At 44.0% G+C, this 18940-nt stretch overlaps 1 protein-coding gene across 1 annotated transcript in view; it reads left to right on the top strand.

Annotated features, from left to right (window-relative positions):
* Positions 1–6555: 6555 nt before the first annotated feature.
* The window catches only part of LOC308166454 (exostosin-1a), a 37525-nt gene continuing 25140 nt past the window's right edge, over positions 6556–18940 (top strand). The window contains exon 1 of the mRNA XM_080540765.1: positions 6556–7760. Coding sequence (XP_080396891.1) covers positions 6823–7760 — 938 coding nt within the window. The 5' untranslated portion in view covers positions 6556–6822. The remainder of the gene's footprint in view (positions 7761–18940) is intronic.

Below are 18940 nucleotides of genomic sequence, written 5' to 3'. Positions count from 1 at the left end.
CAAGGTGATTAAAGCTCTGGAAGTCCCTTTCTTATTGATTGGTCTTGCAGGCCTTTGAAGCTCTCTCTCTCTCTCTCTCTCTCTCTCTCTCTCTCTCTCTCTCTCTCTCTCTCTCTCTCTCTCTCTCTCTCTCTCCCCCTCTCTCTCTGCTCTCTGCTTTAGTTTATGTCGTCTATTATTTCTAGGAAATATTTCAGATTAAATTATAGAGCCTGGCTGTCATACAGTACAGCTAGCATTTGAACGATAACAGGTAATTGCATTAGTTGTTAAACAATGCAGTATAAGATACTGTGACTTACATTCACTGGGGATATCTTGCATTGAAGTGTATGTTTGCGTATGTAGTAGTTTACATATAGTATATGCCTGTAAATCCCAAATGCTGGAGACATTATTTGATGTAAGGAGGAAGGCAAGAATATCATGGTAAATGTTATTGATTCTGTCAATGGCAAACTATAATTCGCTATCAAGCACATCCCCATTGTATGCTGTTGCGTGCAATTTATCAGATATCATTTCTAAATGTCAAGCGTCATGTTCTTTGTCACATCTAAATGTTTTTAAGAATCCAAATTGAGCAACACCAGATGTGAGCTCTCTCTCACTTCCCTTTCAACTTCCACATTTCTCTGAAATGTATATATATATAAAATGATGTATGAATGTACAGGCATGTGTTCAAGGTTACACAATTATCACACAGATCACGCTCTAATGTGGGGCAAGCTCTGTGTTGCTGAATGATAAAAAGGAAAGACAATAATTATTGCTCAATCCTATTATTGTTTGTTTCAAAAATAAAAGTACTGTCCAAGGAGGACAATCTCAATATGCCAATAAGACGAGAGATTGATGTAGCTTGCTCCAAGTGACTGATATTCTGCTCAGGGCTCAGTTCCATTGAGATATTGACCCAGAGCCCACTGTAGTCTTCCATCTACTGCTCATTGTACTTACTGTGTGAAACAGCTGTCTTGCAGATGTGTGTAACTCCCCCATACTGTAGAAACCACAAATGTTCCACAGAGATTTGAAAATAAATGTGAAGTTGCCATGGTAACCTGACATTTATCAGAGGATCATGTTGGAAATAGGTGTTGAGTAATGAATCCGTAATCCTCTGGACTCTGTATTTTTTTACCTGTACAATTTCTTAACCCAAAACATCAATACACCCCAAAAAATCGATATAATTCTGCATTCTGTTGGATAAGATCCAGCCCAACTGTTTACGTGCCTAATGAGGCCCGTCTAAGGCACCAAGGTTCTGAAGAGAAGTTGCAAACACAGCCTATAGCAGGGGTGATGAAGTTGTTTATAGTCGTGGACCGCGTTGGACCAAAATGCAACCCCACACGGGCCTGGGGGTCAACTCAATTCTGCAAGCCTATCAAAAATGTATCAGTGCTGGCCACCAGTGCATGCTGCCCACCGGGGCCGGGGTTCGTATCCCGGCTCGCCAGACCCGGATATGGCCGAGGCACATACGGGGAGCGGCATATTGGGTGGCCGCTCCCGAGGGGGGGTATAGGAGTAGTTCCGGACAAGGATCCGTCGCGCAACAGCGCCCCCGGGGTGCCGGAATAACGGTGCTGGGCTCGAGGAGCCAGTCAGCTAGTCTGCCTGGCGGCCTCCTCTGGGACTGCCGGCCACGGGGTCGTGCGGCGGATCCCTCGCAATAGGCAGGGGATAATTGGATGCTAGGTTGGGTTCAATTGGCTACCAAATTGGGTGAAAAAAAAGGGATAAAATCTGAAAAAACAAATTTAAAAAAAATAAATAATAATAATAATAAATGTATCAGTGCAGAGTTTACTTTTGGTGTGCTTTACTTCTTGACTGATATTATTCAACACAGCCATCGAGCTGAACATGACATCTCAAATCAACCCACGGGCCAGATTGGACCCCCCCCAGCGAGACAGATTGGACTGATTTGGCCTGCAGGTCGTATGTTTGAAGTTACAGTAAAATCAAAAGAAGCCAAATGCCCTTACGAAAAAGAAGCCACAGAAATTCTGCCCTGGTGATACGGCTGTAGAATGGGTTTTGAATAGGCAGCTGCCTTTTATTAGAACTCATTACAACTGCCATAACCATTTGCATATAAATGGCCTCCACGGCCCACATGGGACTCTAAGATGAGATGTCTAATTGAACCTGATGTCTTTTGTGTGATTGAGACATTCTGGTCCCGGTCCTATTCCTCTGATACAGAGATGGTGCCGCATTACAATATACCAGTGGAGGTTGGTGGAGGTGGGAATCAGAGGACTCATTGTAATGAATGGAATGGAACGTGTTTGTCTTCTGATTTCTACCTCTACCAGCCTCCCCTACAGTATACATACAGTATTGTTGGTATTAACAATGTCTCAATATATTATTTGATTTGACCTATCTGAACAACCATCTATCTTGTGTTAGACGTTCCAAACGTTGTGCAAACGTAACCTAGTCACAATGCACTAGTAGACAAATGGATTCAACTGCAGACGTTGCTTCTTACCAAAGGCCCTTTAAATCTTTCAACCTTTGACGGCTTTGCAAATGTCATTGAATTTTGAAGAGGTGTGTGAAGGATTTAAATGGATGCCACTCAGCATGAAGAGACAGCTTCTTCTATGACATGCAAAACTATGGATCATCCTAAGGTGAAAACCCAAAAAAGAAGACAGTTGAGGATGTCTCTCTTTTATCTGTGCCTTATCAGTTTTAAGCATATTTGATCTATCTATCGATCGATCGATCTATCTGTCTGTCTGTCTGTCTGTCTATCTATCTATGTATCTGTCAGTCTGTCTATCTATCTATCTATCTATCTATCGATCGATCTATCTGTCTGTCTGTCTGTCTGTCTGTCTGTCTATCTATCTATCTATCGATCGATCTATCTGTCTGTCTGTCTGTCTGTCTGTCTGTCTATCTATCTATGTATCTGTCAGTCTGTCTATCTATCTATCTATCTGTCTGTCTGTCTGTCTGTCTATCTATGTATCTGTCTGTCTGTCGATCGATCGATCTATCTGTCTGTCTGTCTGTCTATCTATCTATCTATCTGTCAGTCTGTCTGTCTATCTATCTGTCTGTCTGTCTGTCTGTCTGTCTGTCTGTCTGTCTGTCTATCTATGTATCTGTCTGTCTGTCGATCGATCTATCTATCTATCTATCTGTCTGTCTGTCTGTCTGTCTGTCTATCTATCTATGTATCTGTCTGTTTGTCTGTCTGTCTACTGTAATGTAACCTACAACACAGATCAGATCTCAGCTTCTGAGATGTATTTGTTTAATAAAACTAAAACAAATGTGAGTTCACATACATGTAGAAGCTGCTCATTCAATATTAATGTATTGTTTATTTATAGTATATAGATCATTTAAACCAGATGATAATTTATTTTAGCAGGAGTTAGAAGTTTTTTTTATGAAATGTTGTGTGCTCCACATCCTAATTCTGTAATATCCTAAAGGTAGAAGCTGCTGTTATATGGCAAATATACGCTTGCCTTTGAGTGACTGAGTGAGTGAACGATAAGTCGTTGTGGATTCAACAAGCTTGTATCTTGGGTAAACACAATCATTTGCAATTTGTACTTGGTTGTCATTCACACTAGAGGGGGCCTGTCAAGTGTTCATTAACTGGATGTCATTCAACGTGAAAAGAGTCTTCACTTGCTGACTGTACTGATCAAATCTGCTCCTGAGATTGAGAGGTGAATCCTGCCTATGCTGAAATGCTGAAAAGTATGTATTTCAACCACATAATGAGGCTCCCCTGATGCTGTCATTCTCAATCAGCAAACCATGTCATCACATTCAAGGCCATACAGAGGTGCAATACACCACTTCAGGCCTCATGCCCTAACAGTGATAGGATAGGACAGGACAGGAGATTCAATGCATCTAGATTCTTAGACTTAATTATGAATCTCACTACAGGGTACCTCTGGCTTTGTCAATAAATCGTATAAATCTGGTAACACACTCACACACACACATACACCCACGCACAAGCGCACACCCACATGCACGTACGCACACGCACGCACGCACACACACACACACACACACACACACACACTATTTTAGCCTTTTGTTTAATACACATCAGCTCACATAGCATACACATGCTAAATGCACGTGGGTCAGACACTCTGCTGGGTACCCAGGGCAGATTCTATTGGACTCTAGGTCTCATGTTATTCAACTGTAGTACTATAGTACAGAGGAGCTAAACTCATAAAGAAATTATAACAATGACGTATGCAAATGACACAATGTTTGGCTCAATTTAAAATGATAAAAAGACATGTTGCAGACCCCATTCAACACTGCGGCTGAAACAAAACCATCACTGTCTGTTAGTAAATGGAAATGTAACGTCATTTCAAATGACCTCAAACTAACTGTAGGTAATAATTAAACACCATTTGGCTGTTCTCATAGACAAAGGCAGAATTGACCCGGTTGCATCTGAATGAGATATTGGCGGCTGCATGCATTACCCAGTGGGAGGACTGCTATGGCTTAGTCACCCTGCTGCTCCAAATCTGGGCGGTTTTCAGCTCAACAAATGGAAAACAACAGCAGGGGGGATCTCATCCATATTATCATTCCACTTACATAATAGGCAAGCAGACAGAATCATTGTTAACTTGACGTACTGTATTTCCATTGAATCCAGCCATGTATGTCGTTTCCATCTATCTCAATGCTCTGTGAGCTCCTCCATATCTAATAATTTATCAGTGGATTTTGTAGTGAGCCAATGATACATCATCATACATATATAGACCAATCACAGTCCAGCGAACCTTGTGAGGTTGGCATGGAAATGCAACTGACATGCTTTAGTACGTCACACTTTTTTAGGTTATACGTCTAGATCAGTCACAGCACAGTCCTCTGGTAAATGAGTTGGGGGCAGGTGGGAGGGGGTGGGGGGGAAGGGGTGGGGGTGGGGGTGGGGGGGTTGAAAGAGAGAAGGGATGGAAGGAATGTTATGCAGAGAGAGAGGAGGTGGCCTTGTCTTTGATCACTGGGCCATGGGAGCCCAAAGATACTGCTCCACAGCTCCTGAGGAACGCGGCTTCAAATTCCTCCTTGCCCTCTCTCCCTCTTCTGCAGAATCACTTCTAGTCTTTCAGACCACAGCAGCTGTGAAAACATTTCTGGGGACATGCCTAAGAACTGAGTAGGCTTAGGCTACCTTGCTTTCCCTCTGACTAAACCTCATCTATGAAATAATTCTATAGTAAAAAAGAAAATATGATAATAATGGTAGTTATATGGAAATATGGCAGCACAGATGATGTACAGTATATCACAGTAATGCCCTTCATCCAGTGGAGGGGCTCTTAACCTTCACCTCTGATGCTGGTCATCCATTAGATAAATCAATGACCAGAAGGTTTGTTGAAGGACACTCTGCCTTTTCAGTGGTTAGTTACAATGATCAGCAAAATACCACACTGCAAACACTGATACTTCTGTGTACGGCTCCTTATGTTATATCACAAAATGATACATTTGGATGGATTTAACACAATCACCAGCTGTTATTACAGTATGAAAGACTATTGTTACTCTTGTTATGTTATTTAATGCATAGTGAAATCAAATATATTGTGAAAGTGAAAAATAGAGAGGGGTCTGGCCATGAAAATTCAGCCTTTCAGTCTTTTTTTTACATTCCCAGGGCTCTGCTGGTGCCAAGACTGGATAGGCTCTGGTTGTGAATGGGTGCAGCGGAGGCTCCGCCTGTTTCCGATGTGACGAGGACCAATGAAAACACCCCGTGCGTAATGGAAGAACGTCACATCAGCAGGAGCCGTCGTGGGATCGGAATGTGTTTCTCTCTGTGTGACAATCGGAACTATCGAAACACTTTAAAAATGGACCCAGAAAGCCAAGGGATCGATGGATATGTTTCTTCTCAATCTCACACCGTTTTAGAATGATCTAGCAATCATTCCCGACGGCTCCGAGACACTGTAAGTTTCCCTTTCTTTTGGTTGGAGAGATCTAACCATAGGACTGGCTATGATTGAATGCATCTGAACTGAACTATGTGAGCCGAGCTGAGCTGAGCTGAGCTGAATCGACATGGGTCTACATAAGGATTGTTTTCACACAAAAGATTATTAGTGAACGAGCTAGTTGACGCTTGGCTGTAGTTTATTGATGTGCGCCGGTCGGTGTTTTCATTTATTATAATTATGTTTAAAATCATGAAGTCGCTCAGCGCGGTGGAGCCAGAGCGTTGTGAGGGCAGACGGGATGTTTAGGCGAGATCACTGTTCGCCAAAATCCTTGTCGCCGCCGTGCGCATCTAACTAGCGGACGGGGAACCTGTACTACTGGGCAAGGCAAGACGTCTTCAAGTCCCTGCCTTTTGTTAGCCGTATCTTACTGAAAGTGCCTCCTCCTATTTTTCAACCTGGAGGAACACTGAACACTGAAAATGATCCTTTAAGTAGAGACAGGTAAACAAAGAAAAGTAGGGTGCCCACTTGGATCCCTAACTTCACAGGGGGAGGGGTAGGTAGGCTCCACAGTGCAGGGGACGTAGGCTACATAATCAAATATTGTACGAGGAGAGAGGTAGATGATCATTAAAAATCGCCCACATGCGCTGGATCAATCCTGGGCTTGGGGTAGTAAGGAATCAGAAGAAGAAGGTGGAGGAAGACGTGTGCGCAAAACCCTTCCAAACTGGGGGAAGATGGCGGAGCCTTTCAATTGGAAGTGGTGAGAGCGAAACTTCGGGGCTCACTGGATTTATTTGTAAACATCACGACCCAGACTATCGGACACATGCAGGCCAAAAAACGGTACTTAATTCTGTTCTCCGCCGGTGCATGTCTCCTCCTCCTGTTCTACTTCGGAGGGGTGCAGGCTCCGTTATCCAGAAGGACGAGCCGGCGTGACGATGAACGGGGACATCAGTGGCCCCACTTCTCGGACCCTTTGCAGCCCTTCAGTCCCTGGGACCAAGGGGAGACGGAGGATTACAATGTGCACATATCGCCACGGCAGAAGAGGGACGTGGCTTCGGGCGTTTACACGGGGAAACGATGCAGAATGGATTCCTGCTTTGATTTTTCCCTGTGCAAACAACACCAACACGGATTTAAAGTTTACGTTTACCCCCAGCAGAAAGGAGAGAAGATGTCAGAGAGTTACCAAAATATTCTATCCTCCATCGAGGCATCCAGGTTGTACACCTCTGACCCGGGGCAGGCGTGCCTGTTCATCCTGAGTTTAGACACTCTGGACAGGGACCAGCTGTCCCCGCAGTACGTGCACAACCTGAAGACCAAGGTCCAGAACCTGCATCTGTGGAACAACGGGAAAAACCACCTCATCTTCAACTTGTACTCCGGGACATGGCCGGACTACACGGAGGACCTGGGCTTCGACATTGGCCAGGCCATGCTGGCCAAGGCGAGCATCAGCACGGAGAACTTCAGACCCAATTTCGACGTGTCTATCCCCCTTTTCTCCAAAGAGCATCCCAGGACGGGAGGGGAGAGGGGATATTTAAAACACAACACTATTCCCCCTTTCAGGAAGTACATGCTTGTGTTCAAGGGTAAGCGGTACCTCACTGGGATCGGATCAGACACCAGGAACGCGTTATATCACGTCCACAACTCGGAGGACGTGGTGCTCCTGACCACCTGCAAACATGGCAAAGACTGGCAGAAGCACAAAGATGCCCGCTGTGACAGAGACAACGCAGAGTATGACCGGTAAGTCAATCACTAACATGTCTAGTATGTTTTGGAGTCATGACTGACTGTTGGCTTTTCCCCCTGTACCACAGGAGAGCATTGAGAGTGTCTGATCTGTGTATGACTGCCTGGACAGGGTACCCCATCAAACTGTCCCAGGCAAGAGAAGGTTTGAGGAGCTTGTCTGACGTTTGAGACACACATTAGGCCTAACACCTTGCATAGAATTTGGTCCCGCGGGGATAGTCCTCAACACTCAACAGTGCTGTTATTAATTATTATTAGGCCCTGGTGATTTGTTTTCAATTAGTGTCATCATATGACTCTGCAGCAGATTATTACCTAGTCATGAGGCTACTGGGGTGTAAACCAGATGTAATCAGATTTTGAAAGCAAAGTTGGGTCATGGGGGGGGGGGGGGGGGGCATTGGCCATTGATTCAATTGATATTGACCAACTCCCTGTTATTGAATAGACTCTTAACCTTGTTGTAGGTCATCCTTACAATGATTTTAAGCCTAATGAAATTGACAAGACAGGGACTAGGCCTACATTTTGCAGAGTGAATAGCTGAATTGGATTAGATGTGAGGCTGAGGGACTTGAACCAGGCCTAGTTGATTACTAGTTAGTACACTTGTAATAGGCCTCCACATAGCATAAGTATTACATTCAGTGATCTTCACGTCCCTTCTAACTTTCTCGCTTTTATTCATGATAAGATGAGTTTGTCCTTCCTTTTTATTTCATTTATTTAATCAGTTATACATTTCATATGCCAAATCTTCACCTGTTTGTCTCCCCCCCCCCCCCCCCGTCCTGGTGTCCCAGCCCTGTCCCCCCACAGACAGTCCCCCAGAGCAGCATACTGCTGTGAGGCCAAATCCCCCTCAATGGCCAGGAAACCCACTTCCCTGGCATTTAACGGGGGCTAAAACCTGATGAATAAACTGGCGTCTCTGTTTTGTTAGTGAGATTCATGTCCCCCAGACCCTGCAGTGTTGTTACTGGTGACTGCGGCGCACTGTGTGTTTGACTGTGGCTCTTTAGTGGATTAGGGGGAATAATGCCCTGGTGCCAGTGGGGAAAGCCGCTCTCCCCCTGTTTGCACAGTCATTTCCCAGACCCCACTCCATCGCCCAAGAATGCCTGTGTCCTGTTTAACCTCTCTGTTGTGGCGCTTTCTCTGTCAGCGTGACCCCACCGTCAACCCCTTTTGAGTTTAAAGTCTGCTTTGTATCAGCTGATCATGGCGTATGCTGGTCACACAGATCAGAATAATTCAAATGGCCTTATAACCCTCTCCTATGTTAGACTACTCGTGAAGACACAGAGTGCTCTTTGAAATATGGAAACAAAAGGCAACCAGTCTGCTCTCCCCACCCTAGGCTCTCAGAGAAGAGCATTTTTCAATTTAATTAGGCCTAGAGACCCAGGGTCAGATGAGGTCACACACGCTTTATGTCTTTGAATTGGCTGGTTCTGTGCTGATCTGTGTGTGGATCAATTTTTTTTGTTTGTCACGGTGCTTCAAAGGCCTCGTGTTGTCTTGTTTGTTCTGCTTAGGTATAAGGCCTAGGCCGGGGTAGAATATCATCACTGTTAAGACGTGTGCAATCTGCAGCAGTCTGTGCCAGCTCACTGCTTGCCAAATGCTGAGAGTGATTGCACACAGTGGGACACAGTGGCATCATAACCCAGAGGAAAATTAATCCTGTCTTAAGTAGCATTGAGGGAAGAGGCCATATTTTTCTCTGTGGGAATCTGCCCATGGGCATTGTCAGCTTCCTTTCGCTGCGAGGCTGTGCTGTGTGCAGTCAGCGTGTCATCGTCAGTGCCCTATGGTTTGAGCCCCAGCAGTTCTCCCAACCCAGAGTCAGTGGAGGTTGTTGCCTCTGTGGCCCAATATTTTTTTTTTAATGTTATTTATACAGGGAGGTTTTAGTGAGCCGTGAGTCTCTTACTGTGGAGCCCATGGGGATAAAAGAAACATACATGCAGACAAACTATTTCAAGGAAATAAAAGCAGAGGGGGGAACATGGAAATCTATAAAAGAGTTTATGGAAAGAAGGAAAATAATAACAACTGATATAAGGCTAATATTAAAAGCGCTTCTTCCCCTCAGCTCCTTCACTTCAGCCACGCTGACAGTTTTAGTGAAAACAGATTATTATTGTTAGGCTATTAGGCTACAATAAGGGCTGCTGAAGGAGAGACGATCAGGAAAGGAAGATGTACCTAGAAGCTGCCCTGGCTTTAGGTGTGCGTGCAAGAAACCACTCCTCCTTCTCCAGGACTACATTAGTCCCTACTTCGTCTCCCCCCCAGTGCCTCTACTAAACCGAGGAGTCATTTTAGCCAGAGGCTTTCCATTTGGATGAATGCTAAAGTTGTTGTAGAGAACATGACTGTTCATGTGAAATGCTTATGGCGCTAATCATGAATAATTGATCCGATTCTTCCGCCCCTGTTTTCTACTTGGAATGTTTCTGTTACTTTATGCATAGTAATATGTATGTAGTTATGTAATTTATTCATAGATGCTCCAAATCATCTGGACCATTTCTGTGTACATCAATAAATTACTGAAATAGCCATGGTAGTATTTTTGCGTCAAGGAATTCTGTAGGCCTAGTTAACGTGAGGACCTCACCTTGACCACAGCGTCTAATCACTTTAAAAGTCCCCCAATCCTTTGTGACACTGTTTCTCAACAGGAATCCTGAGAAGCAGGCTTACATGTTCTTACTCAGGTCCAAACACAGTTAGATGTGTATGAGTTGGCAGGGCTTACTCGGAAAGTGCTTGATGGATTAATGATCTTCTTGGCAAGGCTCTTCTTGGATGGAGGTTCGCAGTGCCCGTCTGTTGGATGACGCCGACCTGCACTGATTTATTTCAAATCTGAAGATTAATGTCTAGGCTAATTTCATTCGAGGCTCTTTTCATTCTCCATCCTGTTATCTGAGGACTGCATGTACAATATTTGTCAAGGAAATCGACATTTGTAGGGCATAGTTCAACCCATTGTCTCCAACTAAAGACTAGATGGAAAAAAGAAAGTTGTGCGGTGTGTGCGTGTGCGTGCATGTGTGTGTGGTCAGATCCTTTCCCATAAAGAAACCACTGAGCAGATTCTCTGTGGTTATGAGCCTGGCCTTGTTTGCTGGGTAATGGGTCAGACAGTGCAGTCTGTGGTTTAACTAGGTGGAAGTAATTGTTTTTCTCCCTCGCTGTGGCCCATTGTGGAACAAATCCCCCTTTCCCCTCTCACTGACAATAAGGAAGTGGTCGGAGCCTGAATGCAGTCTATGATCATGTAATAACCATATAATAACTCAAGTTGATGTCCCCGATGCATACCTGAGTGCGAAGAATGTTTAAATCACTAATTCCTGGCTGTTTTGACTATCCGGCCTCTCTTTCTCTCTTTGGGAGTGTATTGGTATTACCATATCTAGCCTACTTAATGTGGAAACAATGTGTGAGAGTACTTCAGTTCACTGCTCTGTATGTGTAGCCTGAGAGGTAAATGAGAGTCGTGGGCTGCCTGTTTAGCTGGAGGGCTTGGAGAGCTGCTCAGGCATTCTGCTACCCTGCGCTCCTGACATTCCTCTGGGAAAGTGATGAGCCTTGCATATCCACTCGATGAGATTGCACATCTACATTTCGAAAAGTGAGCCGTGGGTATGTTTGGAATTGATGGAAAATCAGGTCAGATAGATTGCCCCCTTTTTTCCGATTTGTTGAGTGAGAGGACAAGAGGAGGATTTCAGGCATGCAGCAAATAAAGTGTCAGTTGAAATGAGAGCCTACTTTAGGCCAATTGTGACATGCATAATGCATCTAAACTATTGTGCGGCCAAGCAATGCATGTTACCCCTCATAATTTTGACATCAAATGTGTTAGAAATGCTTAGGATCCCCAACCCCACAACTACTACTAAATGAAAAGTCGCACAAACGGATTTAATTGAAACAGCCACAACGTTCTCATGCACAGTTCACTCATCTTATCAAATCACTTCAATGTTCCTCCTCATGCTGGTGGTGAGATGATGAAAAGTCTGAAGCAGGTTCTATGGTACACTTTACAGGAACATTTGTGGCTTAGGCTAGTTGAGGCTAACAGCTATGAACCAGTTCTATGCTGTGCTACTGTGTGAGGTCCACTGCTGTTAGAAATTCCACATAGTGGCAGCAGTTTGACGTCTGGCCCACTTCCCCCCCCACCCCCAGATGATGGGGCCTCAACCTAGCAACTCTCCCCTGTGTTTAGGTAAGTGTTGCCATATGTTTACTGTTCCACAGATAAGCTGGGGCCTCTCATGTATGTTTTTGTAGTCATTTCACAAAGCAGTAGGGAATAACCATGTAATTTCCATCTTTTTTATATCGGGGCTTGCAGAATCACTTCTAATATACCGTAGCGCGGCCAGTAGCCCTCCATTGGGCAATCTCAGGTCCCAAGGAAGTAGGAAGACCGATAGTAAACCAGGACTGAAACTCTTGTCTGCCCTAGCTTGATAGCATCTCATGATGTAGCACGCTTGTCTGTGAGGTGAGTCGGAGTCACTATTATCAGGACAGGTGAGCTACAGGGTCACTTGCTGCTCCTCTAGTTGTTTAGCAAGCGCGTTGGCATCCTATTAGCGTTACTCCTGGTTGGAAGTGAGAGACAGGTCCTGCCTGCCTGCCTGCCAGCCTCGTCCACTGCCCACAATTACCCTGGTCTGTCCAGAGGGAGATCAGGTTGGCTTGCACATCACAAGGGCTCAGCCAATGCCCAGGATTAAACCTACTCTATAAATACACATATAAATCTCACACAGACTAACGTCAGTGCTCTCATCACACGGACTGCTCCCATGTGTTTTTCCTCTCCTCCATCTCTCTCTTTCTCTCCTCCATCTCTCTCTTTCTCTCACTCTCTCTCTCTCTCTCTCTCTCTCTCTCACTCTCTCTCTCTGTCTCTGGCTTGGCAGTGCCTCTTAATTGGAAACATGCTGTGAGCTTTCAGTTTTAGGTTAACATTTGATCTGCTCTGCCTCCCGGAGAGTCTCTGTCTCCCTCCTTTTCTATGGCCGTATTGTGCTATACCGCTGTTGGAAACTGTTGACTTGACTGATGAGGGGAAATGTAGAAGAAGTGGAGCTGAGCCCCGACTCCTCTGCTGCCAGGTGGTGCGGATAACACCGGGGATGTTTCACACACGGTAATGACTGTAGAGATACCAGGGAAGAGGCCTTCCAACAACACACAGTAATTAGCCGGAGTTTAGAATACTCTGTTTTCTCACTTAAGTCGATCATCAGGAGGAGATCTTGAATCAGAAATGCAAAACTCATGTTAGGCCTAGTTGGCTTATGGTGCTTTACAAGTAATTAGGCTTAAATGTGATTAGGGAGCTAATGAGTTCACTGTCGATGTACAATACATTGTGTGTACTACTGTGCACAGGGTTGTCCTCCAGGTCACAAATTGTTTGACGGTTCTAGCTCATTAGTGTCCTTCCTAAGCCGGTGTCTGCAACACAAAAGTGTGCTATTTTACCTAGCTGACATTGATGGGGTAGGGCAGGTAAGAGGAGAGCTAGCCCCTCATTAGGAATGTTCAGCGAGTCTAGAACAGAGTTTGCATATTAAAGGCAGGACGGATTTTCATGTGACGGCAGATCTGCATGACTGGAGGGACATTCCGCCTCATGAATTTCCCCCCCAGGTGGGTTGTTTCCATCTTGACCACCATGTTAATGTGTCCATGGATTTGTCTGGGATAATATTTGTTGACATAATTAGAGACCCAGCTCTTGTTTCCCCAATAAAATTCAATTTAATGAGATGGAAATCTCCAGTATGGGGCCTATTTCCTTTCAGTCTAGAGGATAGGGAAAACCCAATGTTTATGACTTGTTGCTGTGCAGGGTCCATTTACAGTGTATAGTATTATACAATTATAGGCTAATCTATAATTCTTTATACAATAAAAATAATTCAGTTGGACAACACTGACAAAACAAAGGTTACTTTTGGTAATGATGATGATGATGGTGACATGATTAAAGCTAATGTTTGGTTTGGGCCATATCCAGAGATGGGTGTGAAGACCTAAGATTAAAGCTAAAGCAGAGTATAAGGTCTTGGCTTATACGTGACAAGAACATTTAAAGGGAATAGGCCTCTACAATATGTCTCATCAGACACTCAGCAGTCCCTGTATAGTTGCCTTTGACTAGTGTCAGTCAGATGTAATGTATTGGCATTCACTGGGTTGTGCTCGGAATGTTTAATGAGGGACTTCAATGTATCCTCAAACATCTGGCATTGCATTCCATGAAACGTTTTTTTTTCAGTGTTAGGAAATACCCTCACTTGTTTTATAGATCCCATTTCAGTCGCATGGTGCTTTTAAATGTGTGTGCCTGCTGCGCACATGCTGCAAAGATGTCAGTTGATAAGGGTTGTCTCTGCGTGACAGCATGAACATACAGGAGGTGGACCAACCTTGTGTCGTGTTCCTGTACATTCCCCTGTAGCAGTGTGACCTTTCTTGTGGCCTGTAGACTCAACAAGATGACAGACAGGCAAGATGGACTGGGTTCTCCTTATCGTAAATGCAGATAATCTTCCTCGCAAGGCTGAACAGGCAACCGAATGGCATTTGAATAGATACATGTAGGTGTATCCGTAGCATTTGCAATAGGAGCAGGGATATCCACCCCTATGCTTTAGATTAATTGATGAGGTTTGACACATATACCACACACTGCTGTTGTTCCCTTCCTGTCTCAAATGTAGTCCAAAATAAAAAAAATCAAATATAGTTCCTATGGTTTTGAAACAATTAGCTTTTTGTCCATTTTAATGAGCTTAGCTTTTTAGTATATTTCTATAGGGCTTTTCTCATGTCTCCAGGCTGAGGAGGTTGGTGGAGGAGGTTGATTGTTGACAATTGTCGCTTCTCAAGTTTGATACCTTTTGAAAACATCTCAGCCTTCGGAGCTTAGATCAAGGAGGTGGTTCCTCTGATGTCTGCCTGACGTTTGCAATTTACGACTAGGATTTGATAGGGAGGAGGGGTGTTAAATTTGTCAGATCTCCGAATGAAAGACTCGAATTTGGATCATTTTAACAACGCCGCAAGGCAACAAACACAGAAGGAAAACCTCCCAGCACTATTCCCTAATCCCGCTCCCACACAGTATATATATTTATTTTTTTTTGACAAGAAGCTTCAACCCAGGCACCAGAGCCATGCCTGGACATGTCAGCTAGCAGCCAGGCATGGAATTAAGACACAGGACGATGGAATGCTCTGAAAGTGAAGACGGGGTCAAGTCAACCCTAATGATACTCTTTATGTGCACCACACTGAACTGGACTGGAGGTAGCCTTTGTAATGGAGGCTTCTGACCTCTCTTTCTCTCTCTCAACAGCACTTAGCCTAAATGTAGCAGCTATGCCTACGTGTTCTCTACAGTATCTCGAACAGAATGTAGCCTAATTCAATTGAATGGGACAGTGTGTCCCAAACTTTTGACTGGTACTGTAGCACATGGATAGTGAGCCTCTGATGAGTGAGGTGCTGAGGTAGGCCTAATGGTGTTCAGATGTTTTCCCCTGCCATCATCTGTCAGTGTTGGCCATGTTTAACCACTGCTGTACATACTGTACATGTACACACAACCATCAGCAAACCCACAAGTTCTGTGTCTGCTCGACTTTTTTCTAATGACGTCAGGCTTTAGTAGCCGATAATGCACTGCACAGGTTTCAGATAATGGGCCATCTGACTAGTTTGTAAGAGGACTCTTATTTTCTAGTCACTTTACCATATGCAACTGTTCTCATACCTATTGTTGATATCCCTAGCATCATTTGTCTTCATTGTCTCCGCTGTTCCCTTCCTGAACATGTATTGGATGCTGTAAACAGATTCAGTCCCTGAAGGGAAAACTGCACAATAAACTGTGACAACAATGAATTATGGGAAGGCACCATCGAGTGGGAGGCACGGAATTGTTTTACATCTCTACGGATGTGCATATTTCACTGACACGATAGAGTAGAGCTGAATAAATTGATATAGCCTACAAGAACTTGCACGTCTATCATATTTCATGCAGTGGCCACATTTTTCTGGTGACATTTAAACGTGTGTGTGTGTGTGTGTGTGTGTGTGTGTGTGCGCGTGCGCGCCTTGTGGAAAGTCTGACATGTTTTGTTAGTGCTTGCTTGTTGAAGTCAGGTGTGTTAGGTTTGGGCTGGAACAAAATCCTGCACACTGGTGATGCGCAGGTCGGCTATTTATGGAGCCGCACCCACCCTGCAGTTTGGTAGACATGGCTACCAGTGCAGATAAAACAATGATCCGAACCCGACCTGGACCACAACAAAGTAGGATGGACAGGCAGTAGTGCAAACAAGCGGAATACAAATTTGATTTAACATAACATATTCTATTTTAATTTTAGAGGAATTTATAGACTAAGCCTATAAAGTAGGAGACAAAATACCAATCCATAACACTTTATTAGCCCATAGAAAAAGTGATGGGCGGGTCTCCCGGCAACCTACGCATCTGTCCTGCACACCGTCTGTCTGTCCCCAGCACCAGGAGTGAACAATGAGTCTACACCAGGGTTTCCGTTAGAAAAATTTGCCGTCGGACATCGTGTCCGGGAAGAATTCGATTTACCGGACAAACGTGATATATTCCGGTCATCATATTAAAATATAATAAAAAAATTTTTTTGCAAAATCATATTTTTTTTTCTCCAAATCTAATATAGCTGTTTGTCGCGGTGATTACTGTTGTGTAGCGGCCTATATATGCCATTTAATGTCTATTTCTCATCCGATACGATTAGATGCGAGCTATATAATATATAATAATATAACATGATTTGACGGATGCGCGCTATGCCATGCGTCAAATCCAGCGCTGAACGGGTCCAGCGCTGAACGGGCGCCTCACTGGGAACTGAACAGACAGCATCGATCAATGAACGGACTCCACATTACGTTAACTGAAGTTTGTTAAATTGTTTGGGATTAATGTGAGTTTTCTATTTTCTCTTTCCAGTTTTACCCTTTTTTTTTTTTAAATCAATAAAACAACGTCATTTCTATAAGTCTCGCTGGTTGGGAAGGCATTTCGTTTAGCTCGGGAGTATGACAATGGGAAGAACATAACTGTATAACTGAATGACAACAAATGTATGAGTAATGAGTAAAACAATGTCACTTTTATAGTATGTTGTTTAACTTGCCGTTCGGTCGCCATGGCTCTAGTGTGTGTAGCAGCTTCAGCTAGCTGGCTAGAAACTTCTAGGGGTGCGTTCGTAAACACGCTCTGAGAGCGCCGGAGCGCATGCTGGCTTCGATGTCACAGAGCGACCGAGTCGTTCGATTGGACGAGAGGCATTCCGCGAGTGCTGATCGGATTTCCAGAGCGTGTTTACGAACGCACCCATAGATGGGAAATCAAGAAACCGTATTACTATGGTGGACGGGTTGGCAGGGTTGCCAGATAGGCATGGGTTACCGCCGAATGGGCTACTGTGTTTAAGCGGTAATAGACTGGTTAAGCTGTAATCCCATCTGGCATCAATCCCATGTGGCACCTTGTGCGCTGTTTCGCATAGGCCGGCCTACACATTAGGAGTCATCATCATGCCGGTGTCAAATCATATCATAATAAAAGAAATACATAGCCTATATATTCGTCTTTTTTAAAATAGAAGGAATCAGAATGTGAACTTTAGCGAATTGTATTCAAAGGGAATTATTTTCACCGGACAATATGTCCGGACAATATGTCCGGACAATATGTCCGACGACTTTTCAATTTGTCGGACTTCAAAAAAAAATACCGGACAAAGTCCGGCAATTACCGGTTAACGGAAACCCAGGTCTACACGGCTACTGTATGAACTGTGAGAATAGGTAGGAGTGAACATTGAGTCTACATGGCTACTGTATGTGTTTGAGCTGTGAGAATAGGTAGGAGTGAACATTGAGTCTACATGGCTACTGTATGTGTTTGAGCTGTGAGGATAGGTGGGAGTGAACATTGAGTCTACATAGCTACTGTATGTGTTTGAGCTTTGGGGAAGGGTGGGATTGAACTAGACCGATGGACCCAGGAGAACCAAAATGTAAAATTCATCAAAGCATATCAAATTGTGTGAAATGAAGTGAAATTTGAGGGAAATTAAGTCCGAAATACATTTCTTAACTGTACGAGACTGACTAGACGGAACCGTGTGGATTACTGGCTGCTCACACTGAAGGGCTTACAGCCTAGTAAATGATATAGCTATGGCTTTGGAAACAAGAATGGAGGATAAAGACGTGGTCCAATCACAGGACCAGGATTGTCATTTGAGATGCAGTGACATCTGCATAGAGTTTTCCTCTCTAGTGTGCTATTTCATGCTCTCAAACTGGAGCAGAATATTTGAGTTTTCAACTTTTGGTTATTGGGGCGTTTAGTGGTGTAGCTCTCACCCGGAATCCTTCCTGTCAATCTCTACTGTAAAGCAGAAATGCCCTAAAAACCTTTAAAAAAAAAAAAAAAACATTTAAAGAAAAATAATTTTGTTATCGAAATAAGTATTACTACTATGCATTGCATGTGACCACAATGTCTATCTAGGCTAATAGTAAAGATTGCCTGACGGTTTTATATAAGATGAGATCAGGCAAGACTCTTGTTCTTCCATTTCGGGGTGGGGATCCTTCATTGTCCCGCGCTCAAAAACATGGCTATCTTATCATATGCTGTCATGTCTTCATAGTTTGATTAGTTAAGGATAATGGATTACCAAATGTATGTACCTTGCTCTTTAATCGTATTAAGTTGTGGTGCGGCAGGTAGAGTTTATAGTTCATCTTGGAGGCCCTGAACATACAAGCCGCTCAGCGTTTCCAAGAACGTCTCTCGTTGCCTCCCCTCCCCCACCTCTCAATTGATTGCCATCTCATTTTTCACTGCTCAGATTTATAGACAGGGAGATGGGGGAATAGGAGAGGGTATTACCACCGACTCTCAAATCTCATCGCTCATCAGCTGCAGGCTTGGAGTACCTCCATAGGGACTTCACTAGCTAGAGCTAGGCCTAGACCTGACTCTGTCCAATAGGCCTTCTATGTCTAATGGTATTCTGTAAGGGTGAATGTGAAACTCTATGCACT

This window comes from Nansenia antarctica (assembly GCF_963989245.1).
Source record: "Nansenia antarctica genome assembly, chromosome: 10".
NCBI lineage: Eukaryota > Metazoa > Chordata > Actinopteri > Argentiniformes > Microstomatidae > Nansenia > Nansenia antarctica.
Note: the sequence above shows the minus strand (reverse complement) of the source record. Positions and strands in the feature narration are given on the sequence as shown.